Below are 25,012 nucleotides of genomic sequence, written 5' to 3'. Positions count from 1 at the left end.
TTTTCATCTGTTTCCAAACCCCAAAGAACAACACTTTCGAGGACTTCACTCTGATAGTGATGAAGCGATGATATCGTAGGGGAGGTTGTGGCTCCGTCAACAAAGTCAAACATTCTACAGTAACAGTATCGACAAACTAGTCTCTTATTGGCAGAAATGTGTTCGTCAACACGGTGACTATGTTGAGAAATAAATATGTAGGCATGAAATGCAAAATTTTAGTTCCTGGTTAAGATTTCCCCCACTTTGAAGGTATGAAACTCGAAATTATAGTAAATAGTCTGTGTCAGGAAGTTGTTTCTGAAAGTATTTGTATGCAGTGTAGCCATGTATGGAAGTGAAACATGGACGATAAATAGTTTAGACAAGAAGAGGATAGAAGCTTTCGAAATGTGGTGCTACAGAAGAATGCTGAAGATTAGATGGGTAGATCACATAACTAATGAGGAGGTATTGAATAGAATTTGGGAGAAGAGGAGCTTGTGGCATAACTTGACTAAAAGAAGGGATCGGTTGGTAGGACATGTTCTGAGACATCGAGGGATCACCAATTTAGTATTGGAGGGCAGCGTGGAGGGTAAAAATCGTAGAGGGAGACCGAGAGATGAATACACTACGCAGATTCAGAAGGATGTAGGCTGCAGTAGGTACTGGGAGATGAAGAAGCTTGCACAGGATAGGGTAGCATGGAGAGCTGCGTCAAACCAGTCTTAGGACTGAAGACCACAACAACAACAACAGTCTGTACTAATACAGAAAGGAGAAAAGTTGCTACCAAAAAACTCAAAAAGTTCTTGACCATTTTACTTCAAATTTTCACATGCTACTCTAAAAAACATTTCAATTGTAAATCAGTTTCGACATATATGAATGCCCGATCTTGTGTCTTCTTTACTATTACTGCAAACAAAACCTTGTTTGGCTTAAAGTAACTGGGTAAATCAGTCGGGATCATTGGTATCAGCGTAAGAGAGACCTCTCCAGCTAGAGGATACTAGATTCAGTGACAGTATTTTGCATACTTTTGAGCTGCCAACTGGTAGTATTATGAAGTTTGGAATGATTTAGATTATAGTATTCTGATAGTAAGCCAATAAGATGTAAATACCAATTTGCTACTCTACATATGAGGGTTGGAACTTTAATAGTGGCAACTACTTATTTACACCTCGTACAAAATAGATACGTGTTTCAAAGTTTTACTGACCTTCAAAGTAGCCACCAGCATTGTGTATAACTCATTGCCAGCGATGTGGAAGTTGTAGGATACTCTTAACAGTGCCAGTTGTGTTGACAGTTCGAGCGGCACTGTCTATTGCCCGACGAATTAATAGCACTTCTGAAGTGAATGCTGTGAAGTGTTCCCTTCAGTTTAGAAATCGAGCTGAACTCACGAGGGCTTAATTCAGGGTAGTGCAGTAGGTAATATAGCACTTAGCAGCCCCAACAGTCAAACAAATCAGTAACAGCTTGCACTGTATGTGCTTGAGCATTGTCCTGCAAAATGATGGTCAGGTCCTGCAGAAACTGTCATCATTTCTGTCTCTGTGCCATTCGTTTTTGGACACAACCTACGACAAGCTTAGAGACAGAAGTGATGACACTTTCTGCAGGACCTAACCATCATTTTGCAGGACAATGCTCAAGCACATACAGTGCAAGCTGTTATTGATTTGTTTGACTGATGGGGCTGCTAAGTGCTATACCACCTACTGCACTCTCCAGAATTAAGCCCTCATAAGTTCAGCTTGATTTCTGAACTGAAGGAAGCACTTCACAGCATTCACTTCAGAACTGCTACAAATTTGTTGGGCAATAGACTGCACCACTCGAACTGTCAACACAACTGGCACTGCGAAGAGTATTCTATGACTTCCACATCACTGGCAACGAGTTATACACAATGCTGGTGACTACTTTGTACATCAGTAAAACTTTTAAACATGTATCTATTTTGTACGAGCTGTAAATAAATAGTTGGCACTATTGAAGTTCCAACCCTCGTATTTTCTCTTAAACTTGACTGTGAGGAAGAAAACTAAACCCACCTTGCTGTGTACACAATTTTCCTTCATGTACGCAGCGAAACAGCATGACTTGTAACTCCACTGACAAACTTTCAGAGGTAGTAGTGTGGATCAAAACCAGAGAAGGAAGTCTAGTAAACATGGGCTCTAAGATGTATACCTTAAGAACTGTGACCACTTGGGCATCTTTACTAAATCTAAGTCCTTGGTTTCCATATTTTGAGAGATGATAGCACAGACCAAAACATGAAAAAAATGTCCAATAAATATGGGCTAAAATGCAGAGCTCTTAAGGTGTGCATTTTAGAGTCCCCATTTACCAGACATTTTTGTTGTTTTGGTCCATACTACCACCTCTGGAAGTTTGTTGGTGGATTCCTGGTTCACCTCGTTTGGGAGAAATAACTGTCTGTCTTTGATATGACATGATCAGAAGCTGCACTAATGAATTAAAATTTTTGCCAAGGCCGGAACTTGAACTGAGGCCCCCAGCTTACTTGGACGTGCTTTTGTCAGTCAATTGCATCTTGTGTCACGTGATTTAGACAGCCAATGGCAGCAGATATTCAGAGCACAGGACACGTGATGTAATCAACCAATAGCAACATCACTGTCAGGAAGTGTGAAGACACAAATAGGAAAAATTAATGGTTTTAATTAATATATATACAGTTTAGCTACAACAAAGGCTAAGCTTTCAAATATGAATATCGTTCGTAATAATATTTTGCTGTTTTTTCTGAGGTTGTGGTTAGGCAGGATCGAAAGAGCACACCTAAAATTGCAGCAGCTGGATATATCTGATAAGCACAGTAACAAATTTCACTGATATGCACCGAACATTTTGTGGGTTACCTCGCTGAAGATAAGTTCGGTCGAGCACTTCAGCTTTCCTGTAGAAAAGTCAATTACGTGTGAAATTGCTACAGAACTCACCTCCTTTTTTATGGATAACTGAATTGCTTATTTCAGAAGGATTATATGCCCTTCTGACAGTTTTGAGAAAAATGGAACAAACTGTTTTAATATTTTACAAGGCCTTTTCTTAATTGTTTGCAGTCTCCTTGTGAGAGATACCACTATGAACAAATATTCTGACTTACTATATACGCTAATATTATGTGTATTTATTGATTGGAACTGAATATTTCTCTTGGACACAGGGCTTTTCTGAAATAAGTGAGAAATAAAAATGTTAAAACCTTTATATCACACAAGAAAGTGTTTAATGAACATAAAAGTAAATGTTAAAGACAATGTTTATAGAATTCACAATGTGTGTTCATGAAAACAAACTGTTTATCAATATTGTAAACCACAAATCACACATCATCTGTGTCCGGTACTGCTGCAGCACTTGGCCACTGACTGACAGTATTACAGAATTGTATGATGTGTTCTTTCTGCACTATGTAAGCAGCCGACTTCTTTATATCTATCATCTTCTTTGCTTTGATAAGAATGTAGTAGTCTGGATAGGCTGAAACAGCTGGGGAGTTTCATGTTGGATCAAGAAATTCCAGGTACCCCTGATCTGAATGTGTGGGTATTTAAATCATCGATCATACTTCAGGCTTTCACAGTCCCAAATACCTCATCATTGAAGACAAACTTATGAAATGCTGAAAAAAGTGAATGCTACTCTCAAGTCCCTTTGTGATGTTACTGTCTCTATCTAGTGAATGTGTTGTGCTCTTGTAAAATCTCGTCCACCACGACTTGAAGTCCAAGATTTCGTCTGTTGAAATAACTGTTACAGAGAATTGTCATCTTGCACTAAATGACACGATCAGTTCAATGTAATCTGTAACAGTATATACACTGTCAATTCTTCACAGTGACATCTTGATTATTCCAAAAGCTCTATCAGATAGTAAAAAAAGACTGCCCACTGACAGGAAACAATACCTCTATTATCTGAATTCCAGGATCCACGAAAACTTGACACATTCTTATTAAACAGCGATTTTTGTTTTGCACTGGGTAGTTATCACTAAACAGATGAACAATTTTTATGTCCTTGCGGAAGCACATGGTGAGGTAGTGATACAATAAAGTGCACACTTCATTAGGACCTGTGTGGGCGACTCCTTCATGATAAAGGTAATTAAATGCCATATTGTCTTTCAAAATGTGAATGCCAAAAACATTAACCATCAGCTGCCAGAGATAAAATAGGTCTTGAACAGGTACTCCTGGTATTTGAAGATTCTGCATGAAATCAAAACTCAGACTCAAAATTATGTTTATTTTCTTTGCACAGCCTTTCACTTATATTCAACACAGTATGAAATTTCTTGGCTCTCCTCTCATGCACCATTAAATCACAAACCGCAGTTCATCGAGATGCCTCATTCAAACTTGCGTTTTATTTTCACCATTAGTTGCTGACATTCACAACACACATCTACCTTGGTCTGTCGAAATAAAGGTGGTCAAAATCCTGGTTAAATATTTTTACATAGTATTCATTTGTGGTTGGAGTACGGAGACTTGTTTCTTTGGAAAGCTCTTGCATGATCTTTCTATTCAAATCAGCACTTACCTAAAGGTATGCTTTACCAGCACAATGTGACTCTTTCTTTGGAAATGATTATGTGCTCATGAACTTTGGCATCTTCAAGTTCTGATGAATTACCACTATTTCTTTGTTAAACTGTAGGGCTCTCTCCAAGCAGAAGTAGTGATCTCATTATTCTCACCGCTTTTTCACCGACTGCAAATAAGTGTACAAATGTTTGTCTGCAAATATGGATATGATTTGTTCCTACCATACAATGATATATGAAAGAATTTGCTTTGCACTCTTTCCTTCCCTTGGTCTCTGTTGTTTTATTTTTTATGTCTGTATTAGGATCTGAAAGTAAAGATCTTGTTCATCTTTAATATTAAGGTCCAGAAAATGTGTGAGAATTGATAACTGATCATCTTGACTAATGGATTCAAAACATTTATAACTAAAGTTGTCCAACAGATTTTGCCGGTATTAGCTTACCTCGGTAATTGGTATGCTACAATCACTTTAGTTTAGCAGTTTTGATTACGTTTCATTTGTACAGCTCAGGTTGACATACACCTTTCCTCCTCTTTTTCTTATGGATAGGTTCAGCTTCACAATCAGATTCACTCATACTGATAGAATATCAGATACTATGACGACAAAATATCACGTCCTACTGTTTGCTCTACAACAATGACTTTGAAACAAACCATAGATGCATTATTTATATCATTCTCCAGCTTTTTTGGACAATCACACCATCTCAATAAAGTACATGGAGTTGTTATTCAGAACTGTTGAGAGCAAAAGCGCCCTATGTCGTGGAAACAAAAATTCTGCACACAGAAGACGCATCGCAAACATCTACTAAACTGAAAAGAAACTTCCTTTTAAAATTGCAGACATCATTTTTTGGACTGAAAGAGGAAGGTATAACACCTTGTTTTAAGCTAAAGCGATCTGTGGCACCTCGTATTGTGTCCAACGGCCTGCTAAGCCGAAGCCGGCGATCATCAGTATACAAGGGTGGTTTGAGAAGTCTGGCAAAAAATCAGTAAGAAAGGTTTGTTTTGTAAACATCTCACCTTGCTTCTCGACGTAGTCTCCACTGAGGGATATACACAACAATGGATAAGGTGAGGAATGAGGAGGTTCTCCACCACAGAATTGGTGGGGAAATGAACATATGGAAAACACTGACAAGAAGTAGGGACAGAATAGTAGGACATCAGTTAAGACATTACGGAATAACTTCCGAGGTACTAGAGGAAGCTATAGAGGGTACAAATTGTAGAGGAAGACAGAGATTGGAATATATCCAGCAGATAATTGAGGATGTAGGTTGCAGGTGCTACTCTGAGATGAAGAAGTTGGCACAGGAGAGGAATTCATGGCGGGCCACTGCTCATAAAACTGACGAACAGGAGGGCGGGGTGGACATGGCAATCATCTGGCTTTTTCATTCCGTCAGAAAAATATTTTCTGTCAAACTTTGCAAAATACTCATTGACCGCCACTATCACTTCCTCATTTGATGAAAATTTCTTTCCAGCAAGCCGAAGTTTCAAGTTAGGGAACAGGAAGTAGTCACTTGGGGCAAAGTCTGGTAAACAGAGTGGATGAGGAATGATTCAAAGCCAAATTAATGCACTTTTGCCATTGTTACTGCGGATGTGTGAGATGGTGCATTATCCTGGTGAACAGCACTTTTTTGCATGCCAACCTTGGTCTTTTTTCAGCCAACACAAGTTTCAAACGGTCCAACAAACAAGCTTAATAGGGACTAGTTATGATTCTGTCTTTTTCCAATTAGTCTATGAGGTTTATTCCTTGCAAATCACAAAAAAAGAAAAAACAGTGGCCATCACCATACCAGCTGACAAAATGGTCTTTGCCTCCTTCTTTGCACTTTCACCATTATTTTGACTGCTGCTTTGACTCTGGGGTGCAATGATCGATGCAGGTTTCATCAGCAGTCAACAATCTGTGCAAAAAATCTCACGGATTGCATTTAAACCCCACCAAAGATTGTGTTGATATGTCGTGCCGAAGGCACTTTCAGTCGACTGTGAGCAATCGCAGTATCCCGCTTGCACAGAACTTCTTCACAGCCAATTCTCCGTGCAGGATATTATGCATTCACTCAGTTGAGATGCCTGCAATCTCAAGAATTTTTATTCAGCTGTCTTGCAAACCTCATATTGTGGACTTTGTCAATGGTTTCCTTTGTGCTGACCTCACTGGACACCAGGAGTGCACTTCGTCTTCGGTGCTTGTGTGACCACTTTTAAACTCAAATGGTTTTTCAGTTATGGTGCAGAGTCCACGTAAATTTCATCCAATTCTGTTTTGATTTATGTGGCAGTCCAACCCTTCAAATTAAAATGTTTAATAACAGCACAAAACTCAGTTTTCTTCATTTTCAATTGCAGCTGACACACTGATCAGTTCACACATCCATCTGCAATGAATTGCATGCTGTAAATTGTTGATATTCTTCGTATGATCCTTGGAATAATCAAACGTAACAACCATGAAGGCACAACAAAAACATTCCATTCTTTCGTGGAAATTTAGCAGACATATCATACTACCCTCGTATTTTGACTGGACTCATACAGTAGTGAGACAAGATACGAAGGACACCATTCAACCTCAGATATAAGTAGTGGTTACATGTAATACACCATTTCCTCCTGGATAACCGTTGTAAGTACCTGGACTGTTTCTGTACAGGCTTGGGGACGTATCTGCCTAATGAAATAACAAGAGATGTCTGATTCTGTGCTATTCACATAATTAAATTATCGTAAATTTTTCAGTATTGATCTACACTCTTTGTTTTACCTGTGGCTTGTGTCTCCAGTTTTGAGAGTTCTGTAGAAGCGTTTAATAATGAAATGAAATTGCAGTTGCATGGTTAATGGCTTGTATCTGGTATCACATAACTGTTTTCAGCTGCTTGCACATACGTGCACTGCGTTAAGTATGTACTAGCGTTACACGATTAACTTTTTGTCCACAAGTGAAATAAATCATGTATCGGCCAACGGTTGTTTAGGTACCAGGCAGACATTAACCAGTGTGATTTCCTTTCCTGTAACTTTGTTCATTACAATAGTATATACAGCAGCACGTCGTTTTTAGATAGCACCCTGTATTTTTTTATTCTTGATGCCACTTCCTCTCCTCAATACCTGTTGAAAAACATATTGCAATGAATCATTCGTCGAAATGTGATTTTGTTAAAATGTTAGACAAAATAGACCATCTGGGGTAATGTAAATTGTCCACTTGCTGCAGTCCACAAAAAAAAACAAATGGAAAGACAAGAAGAATGTACACTGGTCATTCAATCAACCATCTTCAGTTGAAGGTTTGTGTGACTACAATGTACAACAACCAAGAAAAAGTGGAAATGCTGTTTATGGGGAATGTAAGTTACCAGAACAGCAATTGCAATAATGTTTTTCTTATGTACAATATGGGTACACGTATTACAGCACTTTGAACGATATGCAATAACTGTCTTGCTAACTTAATTCCCTAACTTACATTGTCAACAGTTGTAGAAAGGATAGATTGCTGCTCACTGTGAAAAAGACACATTGAGCTGCAGACAGCAAGGCGTATACACCATGGGACAACCGGAAGATTCAGGAAAAACACGAGGTCCCCGCTTTTGATGAGTGAGATGTCACAGCTGTTTACATTTCTAACATATGGCGGGAAAATATTCCAAATGGTGGTTTGAGAAGCCTTACTTTCAAAGTAAATTTTCTTATGCAAAAAATGAATTGCATTACGTGTGAGAATGTTTGATGAATTTCTTAAATCATGGAGCGTAATTATAATATGAAAAAGAAAATTGCTGCTCACCATATATCGGAGATGCCGAGTTGCAGATAGGCACAACAAAAATCGTGGAACGCCTGACTCCCATTCAAACATTTACACTTTGAGGACCAGCTATATCAGCCATTATTTAAAAATTTACTGGCACATTTGTGTTTGATGTATCTTAAAGGGTAACATGCTAGAAAAGAGCAAGCTTCAGGGTCAGTTTTTCATACTTATTTTAGTCATATCATAGATTACAAATTATGCCATAATGATGGCAGAAAGTATAATTGAATAGCTTATTTTAGAAGGGCTATAAGTCAACTTTTATGACATTTTTTGCTATGTTCTTTAGGGGTTGACTCATCATAGAATGTGGAAAAGCCCTCCATGTTTTATCAAATAGCCGAAATACACAGCAGAGAAATTCTCATCGATTTCAAAAGAGCCCCACATCCACGACATGCAATGAGTGCTAGAGTGAACGCAACGTATCTGTGAAACGAGGCAACAGACGGCAATATTACAGTGTGTTTCGACACTTGCTGCAGTGAGTGGCAATATGAGCTACTTACGTTCCATCTAGGAAATAGGGAGAAATAGGTTTTTTTAAAGTCATGATACTTGGGCCATGACCAAGGTAAAATATGCACACAAATGGATTGTTACGGATGTAGGCACACTGCAAATACAGCAGCAATTCTGTGTAGCGCAGATTCCACAAGTCCTGAATAGGCACCCAGAGGGATCAGGTTCAGCCCAGAAAAATCTGTTAGCCTCAACATCAACGTGAGTTCACTAACACTGCTGCACGATTCTGGCCTTGTGATACGGACAGTTATCCTACTGAAAAATGCCATTGCTGTTAAGGAAGATGTCAAGCATGAAGGGATGCAAGTGGTCCACAAAAATGTTCATGTGGTCTATAGCTGTCATGGTGCCTTCAACTATTACCATAGGTCCCATGGGCACCCAGGTGAATGTTCTTCACAGCATAATACTGGTACCACCAGTCCGTGTCAATAGCGCAGTTCACGTTTAGAGCAGCCATTCACTTGGATGGTGGCATATCCAGAAATGACCGTGCACACGGTCTAGCAAAAGACATTAATCAATATTATGAAAAGGGTAGTTGCTACTCACCATATAGCAGAGGTGCTCAGTCGCAGAAGGGAACAACAAATAGATTGGGGAATGTTAGCTTTCTAGACAACATACACACACACACACACCATGCAAATGCAACTCACACACACATGACCACTGTTTCTGGCAGCTGGAGCCAGAGACTCTGTGTGTGTGTTTGACAGAGGCCTTCTTGGCCGAGTGTGTGTGTGTTTTCGACAAAGGCCTTCTTGGCCGAATGCTAACATTCAGACAGTCTTTTTGTCATGCGTTTCTGCAACTCAGAACCTCTGCAATATGCGGAGCAGTAACTAACCTTTTCCTAATATTGTTACATTCCATCATGGATTTTCCGTTGTTTAAAACATATAAATAATCTGATTTGGTGGCAAGTTTCCATTGACCAGCGGTCCAATCTCGATGATCCTGTGGCCACTGCAATCGTAACTGACAGTGTTGTCAGGTCACCACATGAATATGTAAGGGTCGTCTGCTGCGGAAGCCCACATTAGACAATGTGTGCCAAACGGTATGCTTCAAAACACCTGTGCCTGCACCGGCACTGTCAGATCTGTCACAGATTACCACCTATCCCACTTTACAGATCAGGCAAGCCTCTGATCTCCATGTTCTGAAGTGACATGTGGATTTCCAATACCGTCTTGCCGACGTACGATTTTACCATCCTTCGACCATTTTCCACGGATGCTCACAATGGCAGCATGCGAACAGCTTAGCCATTTCCCAGATGCTAATCTTCACGCACTGGACCATAACAATCTGCCCCTTAAGATAAAAAGTGTGGTGTCACCGCCAGACACCACACTTGCTAGGTGGTAGCCTTTAAATCGGCCGCGGTCCATTAGTATACGTCGGACCCGCGTTTCGCCACTATCAGTGACTGCAGACTGAGCGCCGCCACACGGCAGGTCTAGTCTAGAGAGACACCCTAGCACTCGCCCCAGTTGTACAGCCGACTTTGCTAGCGATGGTTCACTGTCTACATACGCTCTCATTTGCAGAGACAACAGTTTAGCATAGCCTTCAGCTACATGATTTGCTACGACCTAGCAAGGCGCCATATTCAGTTACTATAAGTAATATCTTCAAGAATGTATTCTGAACAGATAATATTGTGACTCATGTACCGTCAAGAGCGACGTTTATCATTAATGGATTGAGTTAAAACGCGTGCATTTTGGCCTCCATTCGTAAAACGGTGCTGGCCTTCTGCTAACACAAAACAAAGGAATTACATGCATTGGCTGTGAGTGGCCATTGATTTAAATCAATGGGGAAAGTTGAAATTGGTGCCAGACCAGGATTTTAACCTGGGTTTCCTGCTTACTAGGCAGCCAACCAGACACAGTGGTCATCAACACTGTACGGATTACTGCAGTGCCCCTCACCTGTTATTCCTTTTACTCGCAGCATTTTGGCGATTCCCGTAAGAGTTCGAACGTAATGTGCATCCACACTGAAGAGATCATTGGCCATTATCGCCTTAATTATTTACATATGTGGTGTCTGTTCTTTCAGACATGTCTCAAAGCTCAGACTCCACATATATAACCTGCCCTTTGTCAGTCACTTATGTCACTGAATTTCCCTCTCTGTTGCCTGTATTATTACCATACTAATTTCCCATTTGTCTCTTCTCTGCTTATATATGAGGGCTATTCAGAAAGTAGGAAACATTTCCGTTTGATGCCTCAAGGCTCGTGCCGATTGCGTATATTTTGGCATGTGCATGCTCGGCAGTTCAGTCGGCATCCATCTGTCACAGCGGGAATGTCTCTGCACGTCTGGTTTTTTCAATATTCAAATTTGAAATGTGCACTGTAATCCCGCCAGTTGTGAGGTGCGTTCTGTGATACGGTTTTTGTTGATAAAAAACCTATAACTTATAGAAATTTATCGTGAACTGTGCGAAGTGTACGGAAACAACATAATGAACGAATGTTCCGCCCGGAAATGGTGCATTCGGTTTAAAAAGGGCCGAACCAATGTTCATGATGAAGAGAAGAGTGGACGCCTGAGCATTGGGACTGACGATCTTGTCGCTAAAGTTGATGAAACGATTCGTGAAAACTGTCGCTTCACAATAACGCAGATTTCATTTTCTTTTCCACATGTTTCACGGACTTTGTTTTTTGAAATTGTCACTCAAAAGCTAAGCTACCACAAATTTTGTGCACAATGGATGCCCAAAATGCTTACAGACCACCATAAAGAACAGCGAATTGGGGCATCGTTGACATTTCTGGAGGCCTACCACAAACATAGTGATTCATTACTAGATCGAATCTTAACCGGTGACAAGACTTGGGTGAAACACGTCAATTGCGAGACAAACTTACAGTCCATGGAGTGGGGGCACAGAAGATCCCCCCAAAAACCAAGAAAATGTTTGCAAACCATGTCAGCAAGGAAGTTGATGGTGACAGTGTTTTGTGTTACGCAAGGTGTGCTTCTTATTGATTTTCTTGAAAGTGGAGCAACCATAAATTATGCTCGATACTGTCAAATTTAGCACAGCCTTAGAAGAGCAGTTCAACACAAACACCAAGGAAAGCTGATGTCCAAAATTTTGTTTTTGCAGGACAATGCCCGACCTCACATGGCAAACTACACTAAAGAACTCCTTAATTCATTCAAATGTGAAATTTTCCCTCATTCGCCCTACAGCCCTGATCTTGCACCAAGTGACTTCCACTTGTTTCCCAAGATGAAGAACTGGCTTGCACCGCAGCGCTTTGATGATGACGCGGAGCTACAGGCGGGCGTGACTCAGTGGCTGAAGTCTCAGGCAGCACAATTTTATGATGAAGGTCTTTCAAAGCTCGTCCACCACTTTGATAAGTGCCTGAATGTGTTTGGTTACTACGTGGAAAAGTATGTCAGTTGCTCTTTCAGATGTATACAATCAAATGCATTTCTGGTACTCAGTTTTTTAGTTTTTTTTTTTTAATGCCAAAAGTGTTCCCTACTTTCTGAATAGCCCTTATACTTTACTTACCGTTCATGGGCCTATCAATGCCACCAAGCAGTATTCGATCTTGTGCGAGGTCAGTGGTCAATTTTCTTTTAAGTTATCACTGTACAGTCTGCAACTGGACTGTGTGATACAAAGTGCCACCAACTGTGAGGTGAGAACTGTTATTCAATTCTTGAATGCTTAGACAATAAAAATGGCTGAAAGTTACCACAAACTAAAGGAAGTGCATGAGAATACAATAATGAATGAAAGAAATAACTTAAGGGATGAAAGTAAAAACTCACAGAAAATTTGGTGTACTGGCTCTTTCAAGGACGGAGAACTATACTTGCTTTTGGATGATTCCTTTTTCGTATCTCTCAAACAGAATTCATCCAAAAGGATTCACACAAGATCTAGCACAGTTCAATACCTCGTTTGCACTTCTCGATGATTCGACACCTCTGTTGTTTGATGAGTTGTTACCTTTACTCTGCAAATTATTTACCTTCCTCCAAGACTTTCCACAACTTTACCAATGCATGAAATGTGAGGTGGTAGTGTGATATTTTCAACAACAGACCAACAAATGTGCCTGATGAAACCTGATCTGGCCACCTATCACTCAACACACATGATTGGGAGAGCCAAATGACAAAAAAATATCATGATACTTGAGTTTCTGGGTGGGAAATGTTTTGGAAATGATGCTGAAGTGAACAATTCACTGAAAAACTGGATTAACTGAGTAACTAGAACACCAGAAAGCTAAAGCTTGTGGACAGATTTCACAAATCATCATCAAAGAAAGTTAGTGTCTTCATCTCTGAATAATTACAGGGGCCTACATCCATTTGAACCTGCTTACTGTAGTCAAACTTTCATCTATCTCTAAAGTTTTTAACCCCCCACACTTTCTTTCATTACCAACCTGATGACCAGGATGTGTCCTATCAACCAATTCCTTCTTCTATGCAAATTTCTTTTTTCACCAGTTCAATTCAGTAACTTCTCATTATTTATTTGGTCTACACAGCTAACCGCCAGCATTCTTCTGTAACATCACATATCAAAAGCTTCTATTCTCTTCTTTGTCTCTTGTTTGTTGTCCACATTTTAGAGGCATATAAGGTTAATCTGTAGACAAATTCTTACACAGAAGACATCTTAACACATAAATTTATATTCATCATTCACACATCTATCTTTCTCAGACAAGCTCTTCTCAGCATTGCCAGACCGCTTTTTGCATCCTTTCCACTTGAGCCATCTTCAGTGATTTTGCTGCCCAAATACTAAAAACTCATCGATTACTATTAGTGTCTCGCACCAAACAAAAAGTTTGTGGAAAACAATTTATGTCACCTGGGGCGGGTGTTGAGTCCTTGGGTAACAAGGTAATTCACATACCGACATTAGGGTGGAAAAAAATATTTCTCGAATTTATTCAAACACATGCAAAAGCTTATAAATTTCAAAGGCAAATATTTTGAAAAACAATAAAAAATTTGTATCAAAAGGTGGCTTCTTTTTTTTTTTTTTTTAAAAAAAAAAAAAAAGAGGTGGCCTTTGTACCTTCATTACTAAGACATTTGTGAGATGATATAAGTTTTTGTAGTGAGTTTGGCATGCCATATAACACAGAAGCTCACTGGACAAATATGTCAACCCGAGGAGACATTGCATTAATACTGTGTAACACCACCTCTGGTGGTGACTGTGGCCTCAGTCGGGTGAGGGGGTGAGTTTTCTTCACATATGCCATACCTATTAGAGTCCACTCACTCACGATAGGATGCCGTAGAACTAACAAACTGCACGGATGTCGACTGCTACTGTTTCAAATAGACCGACACATTTTCAGTGGGATTAAGAAAGGGCACTTGAGTGTTTGTTAAACAAGGAATGTATGGCCATCTCCATTTGGATAGACAGAATGTCCACAACATACTCATCGCAAAAATTCGGAGGAAGGGAATATTCTCGGTTACTGAGAATGTCAAAGTAAACATCTTGGTTAATGTAGCGTACAACCTGAATGAGTGTGTCTCAAGTCACAGTATGAAAACCACCCCTAAAATGGCACAGAATTACCTCCAGTCTGAACAACAGGCTCCACACAGTGCAGGTTAAACACATCACCATACTGTCGGTGCACTCGATGCCTCGAGTCATTCGAAAAGGTACACAATGGCGACCCATCGGATCACACTATGTCTCTCGACACTGTCCAGCTCCTGTGTTGTTTGGTCCACTGAGGACGTGCAGCTTTAAGTGCTGGTGTGAGTGACGGTGTTTTGAAAAGTGCCAGATTCGACATCCAGTTCAATGTTTTGAGCTGCACCAGCATTCACTGACAGCAACAGTTCCTGTTAGATCTGAAGCTGATCATCACTGGCAAGCTGTGCCACTCGTCTTTGGTCATTGTCAGTTAGGATCTTTTTACAACCACCGTTCTTATGCCGTGTTACACTGTCTCTTGCAAATAAGTTGGTCAGTCCACGTCACTATGCCCACAAATTGGGCAATTTTGTTAAGAATGTGGTCAAACGAGATATTTCCTACGTGCCATTCTATCACATCCCCGTGTCGACCATCCTGCTGCACTGATTCTGTACAACTGACTGGCGCACACACACACCATTTGATGAGAGACATTTTTATTTGTGTAGGTAAAGACAAGGCTGGTTTTTTCTTTTTTTTAATTTACTGGACCAGCATCAAGGACAAGAATGAAGCACACGCTAATCATCAGCGGCCCTATGTAAGGTGCATAAAAATAATATATAAGTGCTATGGCTATAATTATATTATCTGAGTTTGGATGAGTTTACAATTAACGTGTATTTTGTGTTGGACTGTTCAGTACTTAGATACAGTTTACTTTTATGCCTTCATAGAATTTTTCAGATGTTTTATTAATTTTATACTCTTTCTCACACATTCTCATATGATTATAAATTAGGCAAATCGTGCTTTCAAATATCAGAGGCATATTTTGTTGTCAAAGATGTCGCTTCTTGTATATTTTTCTTATTCTTCAGTTTTGGTAACATGGGCTATCTCTATGTTCCTTTCACCCACTGATAATAATAATAATAATATATAAATATAATTGATATAAAAGTAAAATGTGTACATTTTAATTATGTTCTGCTTAAAGGGTTGCTTCATTTTTTGATGAGGATACTTGTAAAAGTTTTAATAAACTCTTTATAGTATTAATATTTACACATTTTACTTTTATATCAATTATATCCACACACATTATAAAAATGGATTTTGTGCATCTGTGTGTTTTTCCACATTTCCTAAACTACTGGACAGTTTTCAACCAAGTTTGGTACAAATATCTCTTACTGTCAGACGACAATCGTTTTGGGGATTAGGACCATCTACCTAAGAAAAGGGGTCGAGATGGGGTTGAACAAGAAGCATAGACCTCGACACACGAATTCCTACCCCAAAATGAGAGCATTTAGCAGCTTGCAGCAAACTTCATACATAATTTCAAACCTTTACAAAGCTTTTTTCTTGCTGACATCCCTTACAAAATGATGAAAGGAAAAATGTTAATCATTTATCACTTTTCTCTGTTTATGCAGTAAATGTACTGCATGGAAGCACACCTATAAAGAAACACCTAAGAAATGCTAGGTTTCTCTGCTAATTTTTATATATTTATTAGCAATGGGAGAAAGAAACACAGGCCACACACATTCCAGGATGGAATAATGACAATATTATGAAAAGGATAGATTGCCACTCACCATTTACTGGAGATGTTGGGTTGCAAGCAGGGACAACAAAAAGACTGCTAAACAAGTAGGCTTTCAGCCACAAGGCCTCCTGAAATGGACAATAAACACACATACACATTCATGCAAACGCAGCTCACACACAACCACTATCACTGGCTGCCGAGGCCAGACTGCGAGCAACTGCGCACGATGGGAGAAGCAGTCTGGTTGGTGGGGGTACGGAGGAGGCTGGAGTGGGAAGGGTAGTAGGATAGGAATGTGTGCAGCAACATGCTGCTTGTGGGAGCGTACAGGGACAAGGTGGTGAGAGGGTAGAGCAGCGAGGTGCAGTCGCGATGTTAAATGGTGGGAGAGTGAGGGAGGGAAGCTGAGAAGTAAATAGACTGTGGGTGCGTTGGGAATAGAAGGCCGTGTAGTGCTGGAGAGAGAGCACGGAAGGGATAGGTGGGTGACAGATGATGACTAACGGAGGTTGAGGCCAGGAGGATTATGGGAACATAGGATATGTTGTACAGAGGTTCCGACCTGTGCAATTCCTCCCTACCAAACAGTAGCTCTTCTGAGTTGTGCACCTATCCCTTTCCCTGTTCCCATTGCACACTCCACAGCCTCCTATTCCGCAAGTCTACCCCTCTCTCTTTTCGCTTCTGTCCTTTTATACTGCACCCCCCCCCCCCTCGTGCCCACTGTCTAACCTCCAGACTGAACCTAGCTGAACTACTCTCTCCTCCACCTCAACCCTGCATGCTCCCACAAGCAGCACTTAGCACTTTACCGAAACTTCCTGGCAGATTAAAACTCTATGCCAGACCGAGACTCGAACTTGGGACCTTTGCCTTTTGCGAGCAAGTGTTCTACCATATGAGCTACCCAAGCACGACTCACACCCCGTCCTCACAGCTTCACTTCTGCCAGTACCTCGCCTCCTACCTTCCAAACTTTACAGAAGCTCTCCTGCGAACTTTGCAGAACTAGCACTCCTGAAAGAAAGGATATTGTGGAGACATGGCTTAGCCACAGCCTAGGGGATGTTTCCAGAATGAGATTTTCACTTTGCAGCAGAGAGTGCACAGATATGAGACTTCCTGGCAGATTAAAACTGTGTGCCAGACTGAGACTTGAACTCAGGATCTTTGACTTTCGCACTGCAGAGGGAAAATCTCATTCTGGAAACATCCCCCAGGCTGTGGCAAAGCCATGTCTCCACAATACCCTTCCTTCCTGGAGTGCTAGTTCTGCAGCTTCACAGGAGAGCTTCTGTGAAGTTTGGAAGGTAGGAGACGAGGTACTGGCGGAAATAGGGCTGCGAAGATGAGGCGTGAATCGTGCTTGGGTAGCTCAGATGGTAGAGCAGTTACTCGCAACAGGCAAAGGTTCCAAGCTCGAGTCTCGGTCCGGCACACAGTTTTAATCTGCCAGGAAGTTTCATATAAGCGCACACTCCGCTGCAGAGTGAAAATCTCATTCTGGAAACATCCCCCAGGCTGTGGCAAAGCCATGCTTCCGCAATATCCTTCCTTCCTGGAGTGCTAGTTCTGCAGCTTCACAGGAGAGCTTCTGTGAAGTTTGGAAAGTAGGAGACGAGGTACTGGCAGAAGTGAAGCTGTGAGGACGGAGTGTGAGTCGTGCTAGGGTAGCTCAGACAGTAGATCACTTGCCCGCAAAAGCAAAGATCCCGAGTTCGAGTCTCAGTCCAGCACACAGTTTTAATCTGTCAGAAAGTTTCATATCAGTGCACACTCCACTGCAGAGTGAAAAATCTTATTCTGGAAACATTCCCCAGGCTGTGGCTAAGCCATGTCTCCGCAATAACCTTTCTTCCAGGAGTGCTAGTTCTGCAAGGTTCGCAGAAGAGCTTCTGTGAAGTTTGGAAGGTAGGAGACGAGGTACTGGCGGAAGTAGGGCTGCAAGGATGGGGCGTGAGTCGTACTTGGGTATCTCAGATGGTAGAGCACTTACCCGCAACAGGCAAAGGTCCTGAGTTCGAGTCTCGGTCCGGCACAGAGTTTTAATCTGCCAGGAAGTTTCGTATCAGCACACACTCAGCTGCAGGGTGAAAATCTCATTCCCTCCCCCCCCCCCTGGCCAAGTCTCCTCCTTATTTCCACTATCCTCTTGCTTCTCCCAACATGCTGCTTCCACTCTGTGGCCTTGGCAGCCAAAGACCGTGGTTGTGTGTGTGTGTGTGTGTGTGTGTGTGTGTGTGTGTGTGCTGTCTACTTTCAATGAAGGCCTTTATGGCCAAAAGCTTACATGTTTAGCAATCTTTTCATTGTGCCTGTCTGCAACTCAAAGTTTCCACTATATGGTGAGTACCAATCTATCCTAATACTTCACAAGCATTCAATATATGTATCATATTTGACACAAATGAAATTCCAGTTCCCATAAGTCGAGCACCCGGGTCACGATACAATACCACTTTTTTACGTACGCAGAGGCAACGAGCTACATCTGGCAGGCAAGCACAAGCCACAAACCACCTACTTGGCACTAGCTAACTGCAGCCTACAGAGAGAATAAGTACGGGTCTTACCACGAACCGTCTGACGCTGCCCCGACAGAATCTTCTTGCTGAAACAATGGTAATGAGTGTTTAGATGAGATGAGATGTTTGCGTCTGAGGCACTGGTGGGTGTTTCGAGGTAGTAAAATTTGGAGGGTAAGTCGAGTGACGGGCCCGGTGCAGACAGCTTTTCAACATGCGCACACATTGTTACACCTACGTCACTCAAAAATTATGCACACTCACAGTACAATAAACAAAATAATTTCCATACAGTGTTTATCTCCTTCTGTAGTGTTCAGATTAGAGTTATAGACCGTGATATGAAGATATTTAACAATCTCCCATCAAACAAATCAAAAAATCATTACCAATTCAAAAATTATACCTCATTAGCCACCCCTTGCACAAATTAAGTGATTATCAAGACTCCTGGATTGAACAGTCCCATTAGGTACATGGAAAGTAAACCTGCAATGAGAAATAGTGTATTGAAAACTATTGTTACAGATGTAGGTAACTATTTTCTTTGAAAAATTCCAATGTAATCAAGTAAACACCAGAAACAGCAGCTATTTGGTACTACTGGGGAAGAAATAGCTTTTGTTAGGCTAGCAGTTTTCTTGCTGTTTTACTAGATTATATTTATCTGGGATTAGCAAAAACAGTGTTATACAATATAGTGATAGTTTATTTTGAATACTAGGGACTCATTTCCCTGTTTGATGGGATTTGTGGAACTCAATGACGAAAAAAATGACAAGAGCACAGCAATGAAATTAAAAATGGACTACACACCTAAAAATTGGTAAACTGATGTTTTGAAAACCTGTGAGTAACAGGTGAGAACTTAAAGACAAATTCACTTCAACAACAATCACACTACTATGCTGGAGCTTCAGCACAATATTTTTGACAACCAAATCCACATTGACTACAATACTTCACAAGCAATCGCGTAATGCAGAAAGGAGATATTTTGTGCCATTACTTGGAAGACAACATTATTTCACTGAGAGTGCAGATATGCACAGAACAGTCTTCTTTTTGGCCACTATTGCCAATCTTGTACACAGTCATTATCAAGTGGGTACATCTAGGAATGTATGCAATATTGCTGTGCTTGTGTTGTTCAGAGGTACTATGCCACGTTCTTTCGGTCACGCAAATCCGAAGGAACAGGCACTGCGGCGACTACAGCTGTTATACGAAATACGTGAAATATATCTGCAGTTGCGAACACGGACAACCGTCAGCTGCTGCAGGCACGTGGTTGACGACATGTGGAAGTTTGGGCCTGGTCGTGAGAATTGCTCTGATAGCCTAATGGTAAAGCAACCACTCGCAATAAGTGGGAAATCTGAGCAAAAGTCCCAATCTAGAACAAATTTTCAATGTCGTAATTCCATTATATGCCTGATGGTTGTCTATATTTGCAATTGCAAAAATATTTAATGCGTTGGAATATATCTTGTCCAAAGTTCAAACTACAACTGAGGCATCTTTTGTGGGGCATTATTTGCGCACACATTATTGGGCTTGTCCACTTCAGAACAGTTATATAGCCAAACTACAGTATCCCACACTCTTACAAGCAAATATACTCTCGCAGTGCAAATAATGTGATCTCCTGCGACATTTAAAAGAAACTGTGTTACCAAACCCGGAAAGAAAGAAAGAAAGAAAAACCGGTTATTCAGAACGTTCAGAGTAAAAGTGATGCAGATCCATAGTAGATTATTTCTCACTGCAAACCTCTAATATATAGGTATGTAGTACACAGATGATCCAAAGCATTATGACCATCTGCATAACACTTGTTGGTCCATTTTAGGAATGCGATACAGCAGCGATTGTGTGTGACACAAGTTCAGTAAGTGCTCGGTGGATTTCCAGAGGTATGTGGCACCAGGTGTCTACAGACAGGTCACGAAATCACTGTAAATTACAAGCTGGTAATTTGTGGGTGCAGAGCTGGCACTCAATAGCATACTGCATCAGTTCAGAACAGGTGAATTTATTCACATCAAACTAACAAGTTTCTCAAAACACTGCAGCTTATTCTGGTCTTGCGAAATGGGCAGTTATCCTGCTGGAAGATACCACCATTGTTGGGAGACATTCTACGTCTACGTCTACATCTGCATCTATATCTACATCTACACACATACTCTGTAAGCTACCATATGGTGTGTAGTGAAGAGTATTGTGCACCGCTACTAGTCATTTCCTTTCCTGCTCCACTGGCAAACAGAGCAAGGGAAACACAAATGCCTCTGTATGAGCCCTAATTTCTCGTCTGTTACATTCGTGGTCCTTACGCAAAACATATGTTAGCGGCAGTAGAATTATTCTGCAGTCTGCTTCAAATGCCGGTTCTCTAAATTTCTGAAAACTTTCCCTAGAAAAGAACTTTGCCTTCCCTCCAGCAATTCTCATTTCAGCTTCTGAAGCATTTCCATAATACTTGCATGCTGTCCGAACAGCCCAGTAACAAATCTAGCAGCCGACGTCTGAAATGCTTCCACGTCTTCCTTTAATCTGACATGGTACAGAGTCCAAACACTTGGGCAGCACTTAAGAATGGGTCACACAAGTGTCCTATATACAGTCTCCTTCACAGATGAACCTCAGTTTCCCAAAATTCTCCCAATAAACTGAAGTCGACCATTCGCCTTCCCTACCACAATCCTCATATGCTTGTTCCATTTCATATTGCTTTGCAACATTAGCCAAGACATTTGAATGACATGACTGTGTCAAGCAGGACACTATTATGCTGTATACAAACATTACAGTTCTGTTTTACCTACTCATCCACATTAGCTTACATTTTTCTGTGTTTAGAGCTAGCTGCCATTCATCACACCAACCAGAAATTTCGTCTAAGTTGTCTTGTATTCTCTTACAGTCACTTAACTTGACACCTTCCTGTACACCACACAGTATCATCAGCAAACAGCCGCAGATTCCGGCTCACCCTGTCAGTTAGATAATGTATGTATTTCAAAAATAATAGCAGTCCTGTCAAACTTCCCTGTAGCACTCCTGACAATACCGCTGTCTCTTACGAACACTCATTGTCGAGGGCATCTGAGGTGTAACAAATTATTCATAGAATGATGTTCCACATCCTTGATATCCACTGGCTAATGAAAGATGTTTCTCGGTTAAAGAAGTTAGTATGTAGGAAGCAAACCCCTTTTGGGAGGTTTTTCGAGGTTTGCACTGATTGTAATTCTACTAGCAGGACTAATGCAGCATTGGTAATGCAGGCGACCGCAAGAAAAAGTAACGAGAAGCAAGAAACCTAGCAAGATATGGATCAACCACTGAACTGGTTCAACAGTCTATTCCTAACACCACCATTATGGAAGTAAATACCAAGGAAACACTCTATTTGGTGACTGTGACAGGACATGAAGTGCAGTTCAACTCAGCACGTGATTTATCATGACGCACTGTTATGTGCCACCTGCTATATCATAGCAGTTCCAGTGGCAATCCGCTACAGCAAGAGACAGCGGTATTGTCAGGAGTGCTACAGGGAAGTTTGACAGGACTGCTATTATTTTTGAAATACATACATTATCTAACTGACAGGGTGAGCCGGAATCTGCGGCTGTTTGCTGATGATACTGTGTGGTGTACAGGAAGGTGAGCTGTATTAGTTAGAAATATGTGACAAAATTGTATTATTTTTCAGAATAAAATACAGGCATCAGATGCAAAAATATTTGCATCTGGCGACTGAATTTTGAATAAAACAATAAAACTGTACAATTCGTATGTTCGCAGTGGACATTGTTAAGGAGTGACTTAAATATAGTAATGAGTAGTGGCAAACTCTAAATTATAATTTTAATATCAAATGCCTTTAACCACTTGTGCGATGGCAAACGAGGTACTGGAAGTAGGTTTATTGGCTAAATTTCAAAAGAATATGTTTAAGAAATTACAGGAAACTTTTACAGCTCAAGGAGATGATATCAAGGCAGGAGTAGCTAATACTAATACTAAACAAGCGGAAACTCATAAAGAAGAACTAGCTAATATTAATACCGAACTAGAAGAAGCCCTTTAACCACATGAAGATAGAATTAACACAAAACGGGAAGAAGCTCTTCAAGATCAAGGTGATAGAATATATATGAAACAAGAAGAAATACGAAGTGTAATATCAACACATGGAAACAGAATTTCTATCTTGGAAAATGTAATAATTAATTTACCCCAGGAGTTACAAAAGGCACTAAATGATCAGTCTGATTTAGTCTGTAATGAAGTTGATGAACATTTTGAAGATACTAATAAAAAAGTTGAGAACAGTAAACAAGGAAATCTCTAATACTAAAGAAAGGGTAGAGATAGGTACTCACCAAGATATGGCATTCAATGAAATTTTGAATCCTCATACTACCTTACCTTCCTTGTAGGAACGACTGCAGGAGTTTGTAGAAAAAAAAGTACAGGAAAGAAATGATTCCTCTTTCACACCTACTTCTACTGGCAAGTCTATTCTAATCAACAAGAGCCATAGAAAATCTGGAAGAGTTAGAAAAAACACAAAAGGAGCTATGGAAAAAAAGAGTATGGTTTTTAAAAACAGTACAGGAAACCAAAAGAATGGCTAGAAGAACTTCAATTAGGAAGGGGTATGAACTTGACACAGTTTAAACCAGATGGGGGAAGTGCATATCCCATATTTCTGAAGAGTGTTTTTCAGGACTTTATCTAAGACCCGGGAAGAACATTGTAGAATATTGATTAAAGCCTTGCAAAAATTTAGAGGAAAAGGATTTACGATTAAATGTGCAAAATCACACTTTGGACGTGTAGAACTTAAGTTCCTAGGCCATCTGGTACGAGTACACAGGATCAAACCCGATCCAAAATGCATGAGAGCAATTAAGGAGTCTCTCGAACCAAGAAATGTAAAACAATTATGTTCATTGTTCAGTTTAGCTGGATTTTACTGTAGGTACATACAAGAACAACAAATGAATGATCCAAAATTATTATCCATGTTAAAACAAAAATCAAAGTGTGTATGGGATGAGGGAACATCAGAATATTTCCAATACATTGAGCTATCATTAGTAAACACATCCATATTGCTACACCCAATGTTGAATGTATCGTTCAAGCTAGCAACAGATACCTCAAAACATGGAACAACATGTGAACTGTTTCAGGAACAATAGGACCCAAATAAAGGAGAGCTTAACACCATCGCCTTTCATGAGTCATAATTTAAATAAACAAGAACAAAATTAAACGGCTATGGAAGAAGAATAACTCGCAATTGTATGGAGCATTAATAAGCTTCATACATTAATTTGGGGATAAAAAATAGTTATTTACACTGACCACGAAGCATTATCATTTTTACTGGAAAGCCGCCTTTTGGATGACCATCTAATGCAATGGGCATTATTCTTATACGAATATAATATAGAAACTGTTTACATTAAGAATTGAAAAATGTTGTTCCGGATGCTTTATCGTGATTACCTTTAGCTATGAACGACACGATGAGAACCAGTGGCCCAGGCGTGAGTTTTGCTATGAACTCCCTATCATTAAGTTATACGAATGATGAAATAAAAAACTTGATAGAAAAATTAAACAAGATATTAGACTGGATAGTTATACTGGTGATGAGATTAATAACGAGAAAACAGCATTGCAAACAACTTAAGATAAATCTATATGGCTGACAAAGGAGATGCAAAAGAAGGTAAGTCACCATGGAGGCTATGTCCCCTGCAAACACATAGAGAGAGATCAAATATTGTTTATCCAAGATATGGTCAGCATGGAATACGAAAATGTCTTAACTACATGAGTAAATTCTATTGTTTCAAGAATCTGAGTAGAAAAAAATAGACATCTTACAATGCTGTGAATTGCGTCAGAGGGTGAAGGAAGATAATACAACTATCTCTTACTATTTATATCCTATAATACCTAAAGCACTACACGACTTAACTACTGCCAATTTTTTTGGTCAACTACCTCGTAGTCGTGGTGGAGTCATGTACCTGTTTGTGCTTGCAGAGTGTTGGCCAAAATATGTTAAGCTTTATCCAATTAAGCAGTCCAATAAACCCACCATGATACAATGTTTACAGGAGTATTTTAAGGATATACAGAAACCAACATTGATTACTAACCAATAACAGCCAACAATTTATTAGTAATAATTTTAAAGAGTTTCTTGCATGGGAAGGAGTGAGACACGTAGCTATCTCAAGGTACCACCCGCAATCCAAC

The 25,012-nt window shown here is 40.2% G+C and overlaps 1 protein-coding gene across 1 annotated transcript in view; it reads right to left on the bottom strand.

The window, feature by feature from the left end:
• Positions 1-25,012, bottom strand: part of LOC124719736 (zinc finger protein 664-like) — a 168,575-nt gene that overhangs the window by 16,641 nt on the left and 126,922 nt on the right. Inside the window, exon 7 of the mRNA XM_047244938.1 lies at positions 18,767-18,804. Within this exon, the coding sequence (XP_047100894.1) occupies positions 18,767-18,804 (38 nt within the window). The remainder of the gene's footprint in view (positions 1-18,766; positions 18,805-25,012) is intronic.

This window comes from Schistocerca piceifrons, chromosome 11 (assembly GCF_021461385.2).
Source record: "Schistocerca piceifrons isolate TAMUIC-IGC-003096 chromosome 11, iqSchPice1.1, whole genome shotgun sequence".
Taxonomy (NCBI): domain Eukaryota; kingdom Metazoa; phylum Arthropoda; class Insecta; order Orthoptera; family Acrididae; genus Schistocerca; species Schistocerca piceifrons.
Note: the sequence above shows the minus strand (reverse complement) of the source record. Positions and strands in the feature narration are given on the sequence as shown.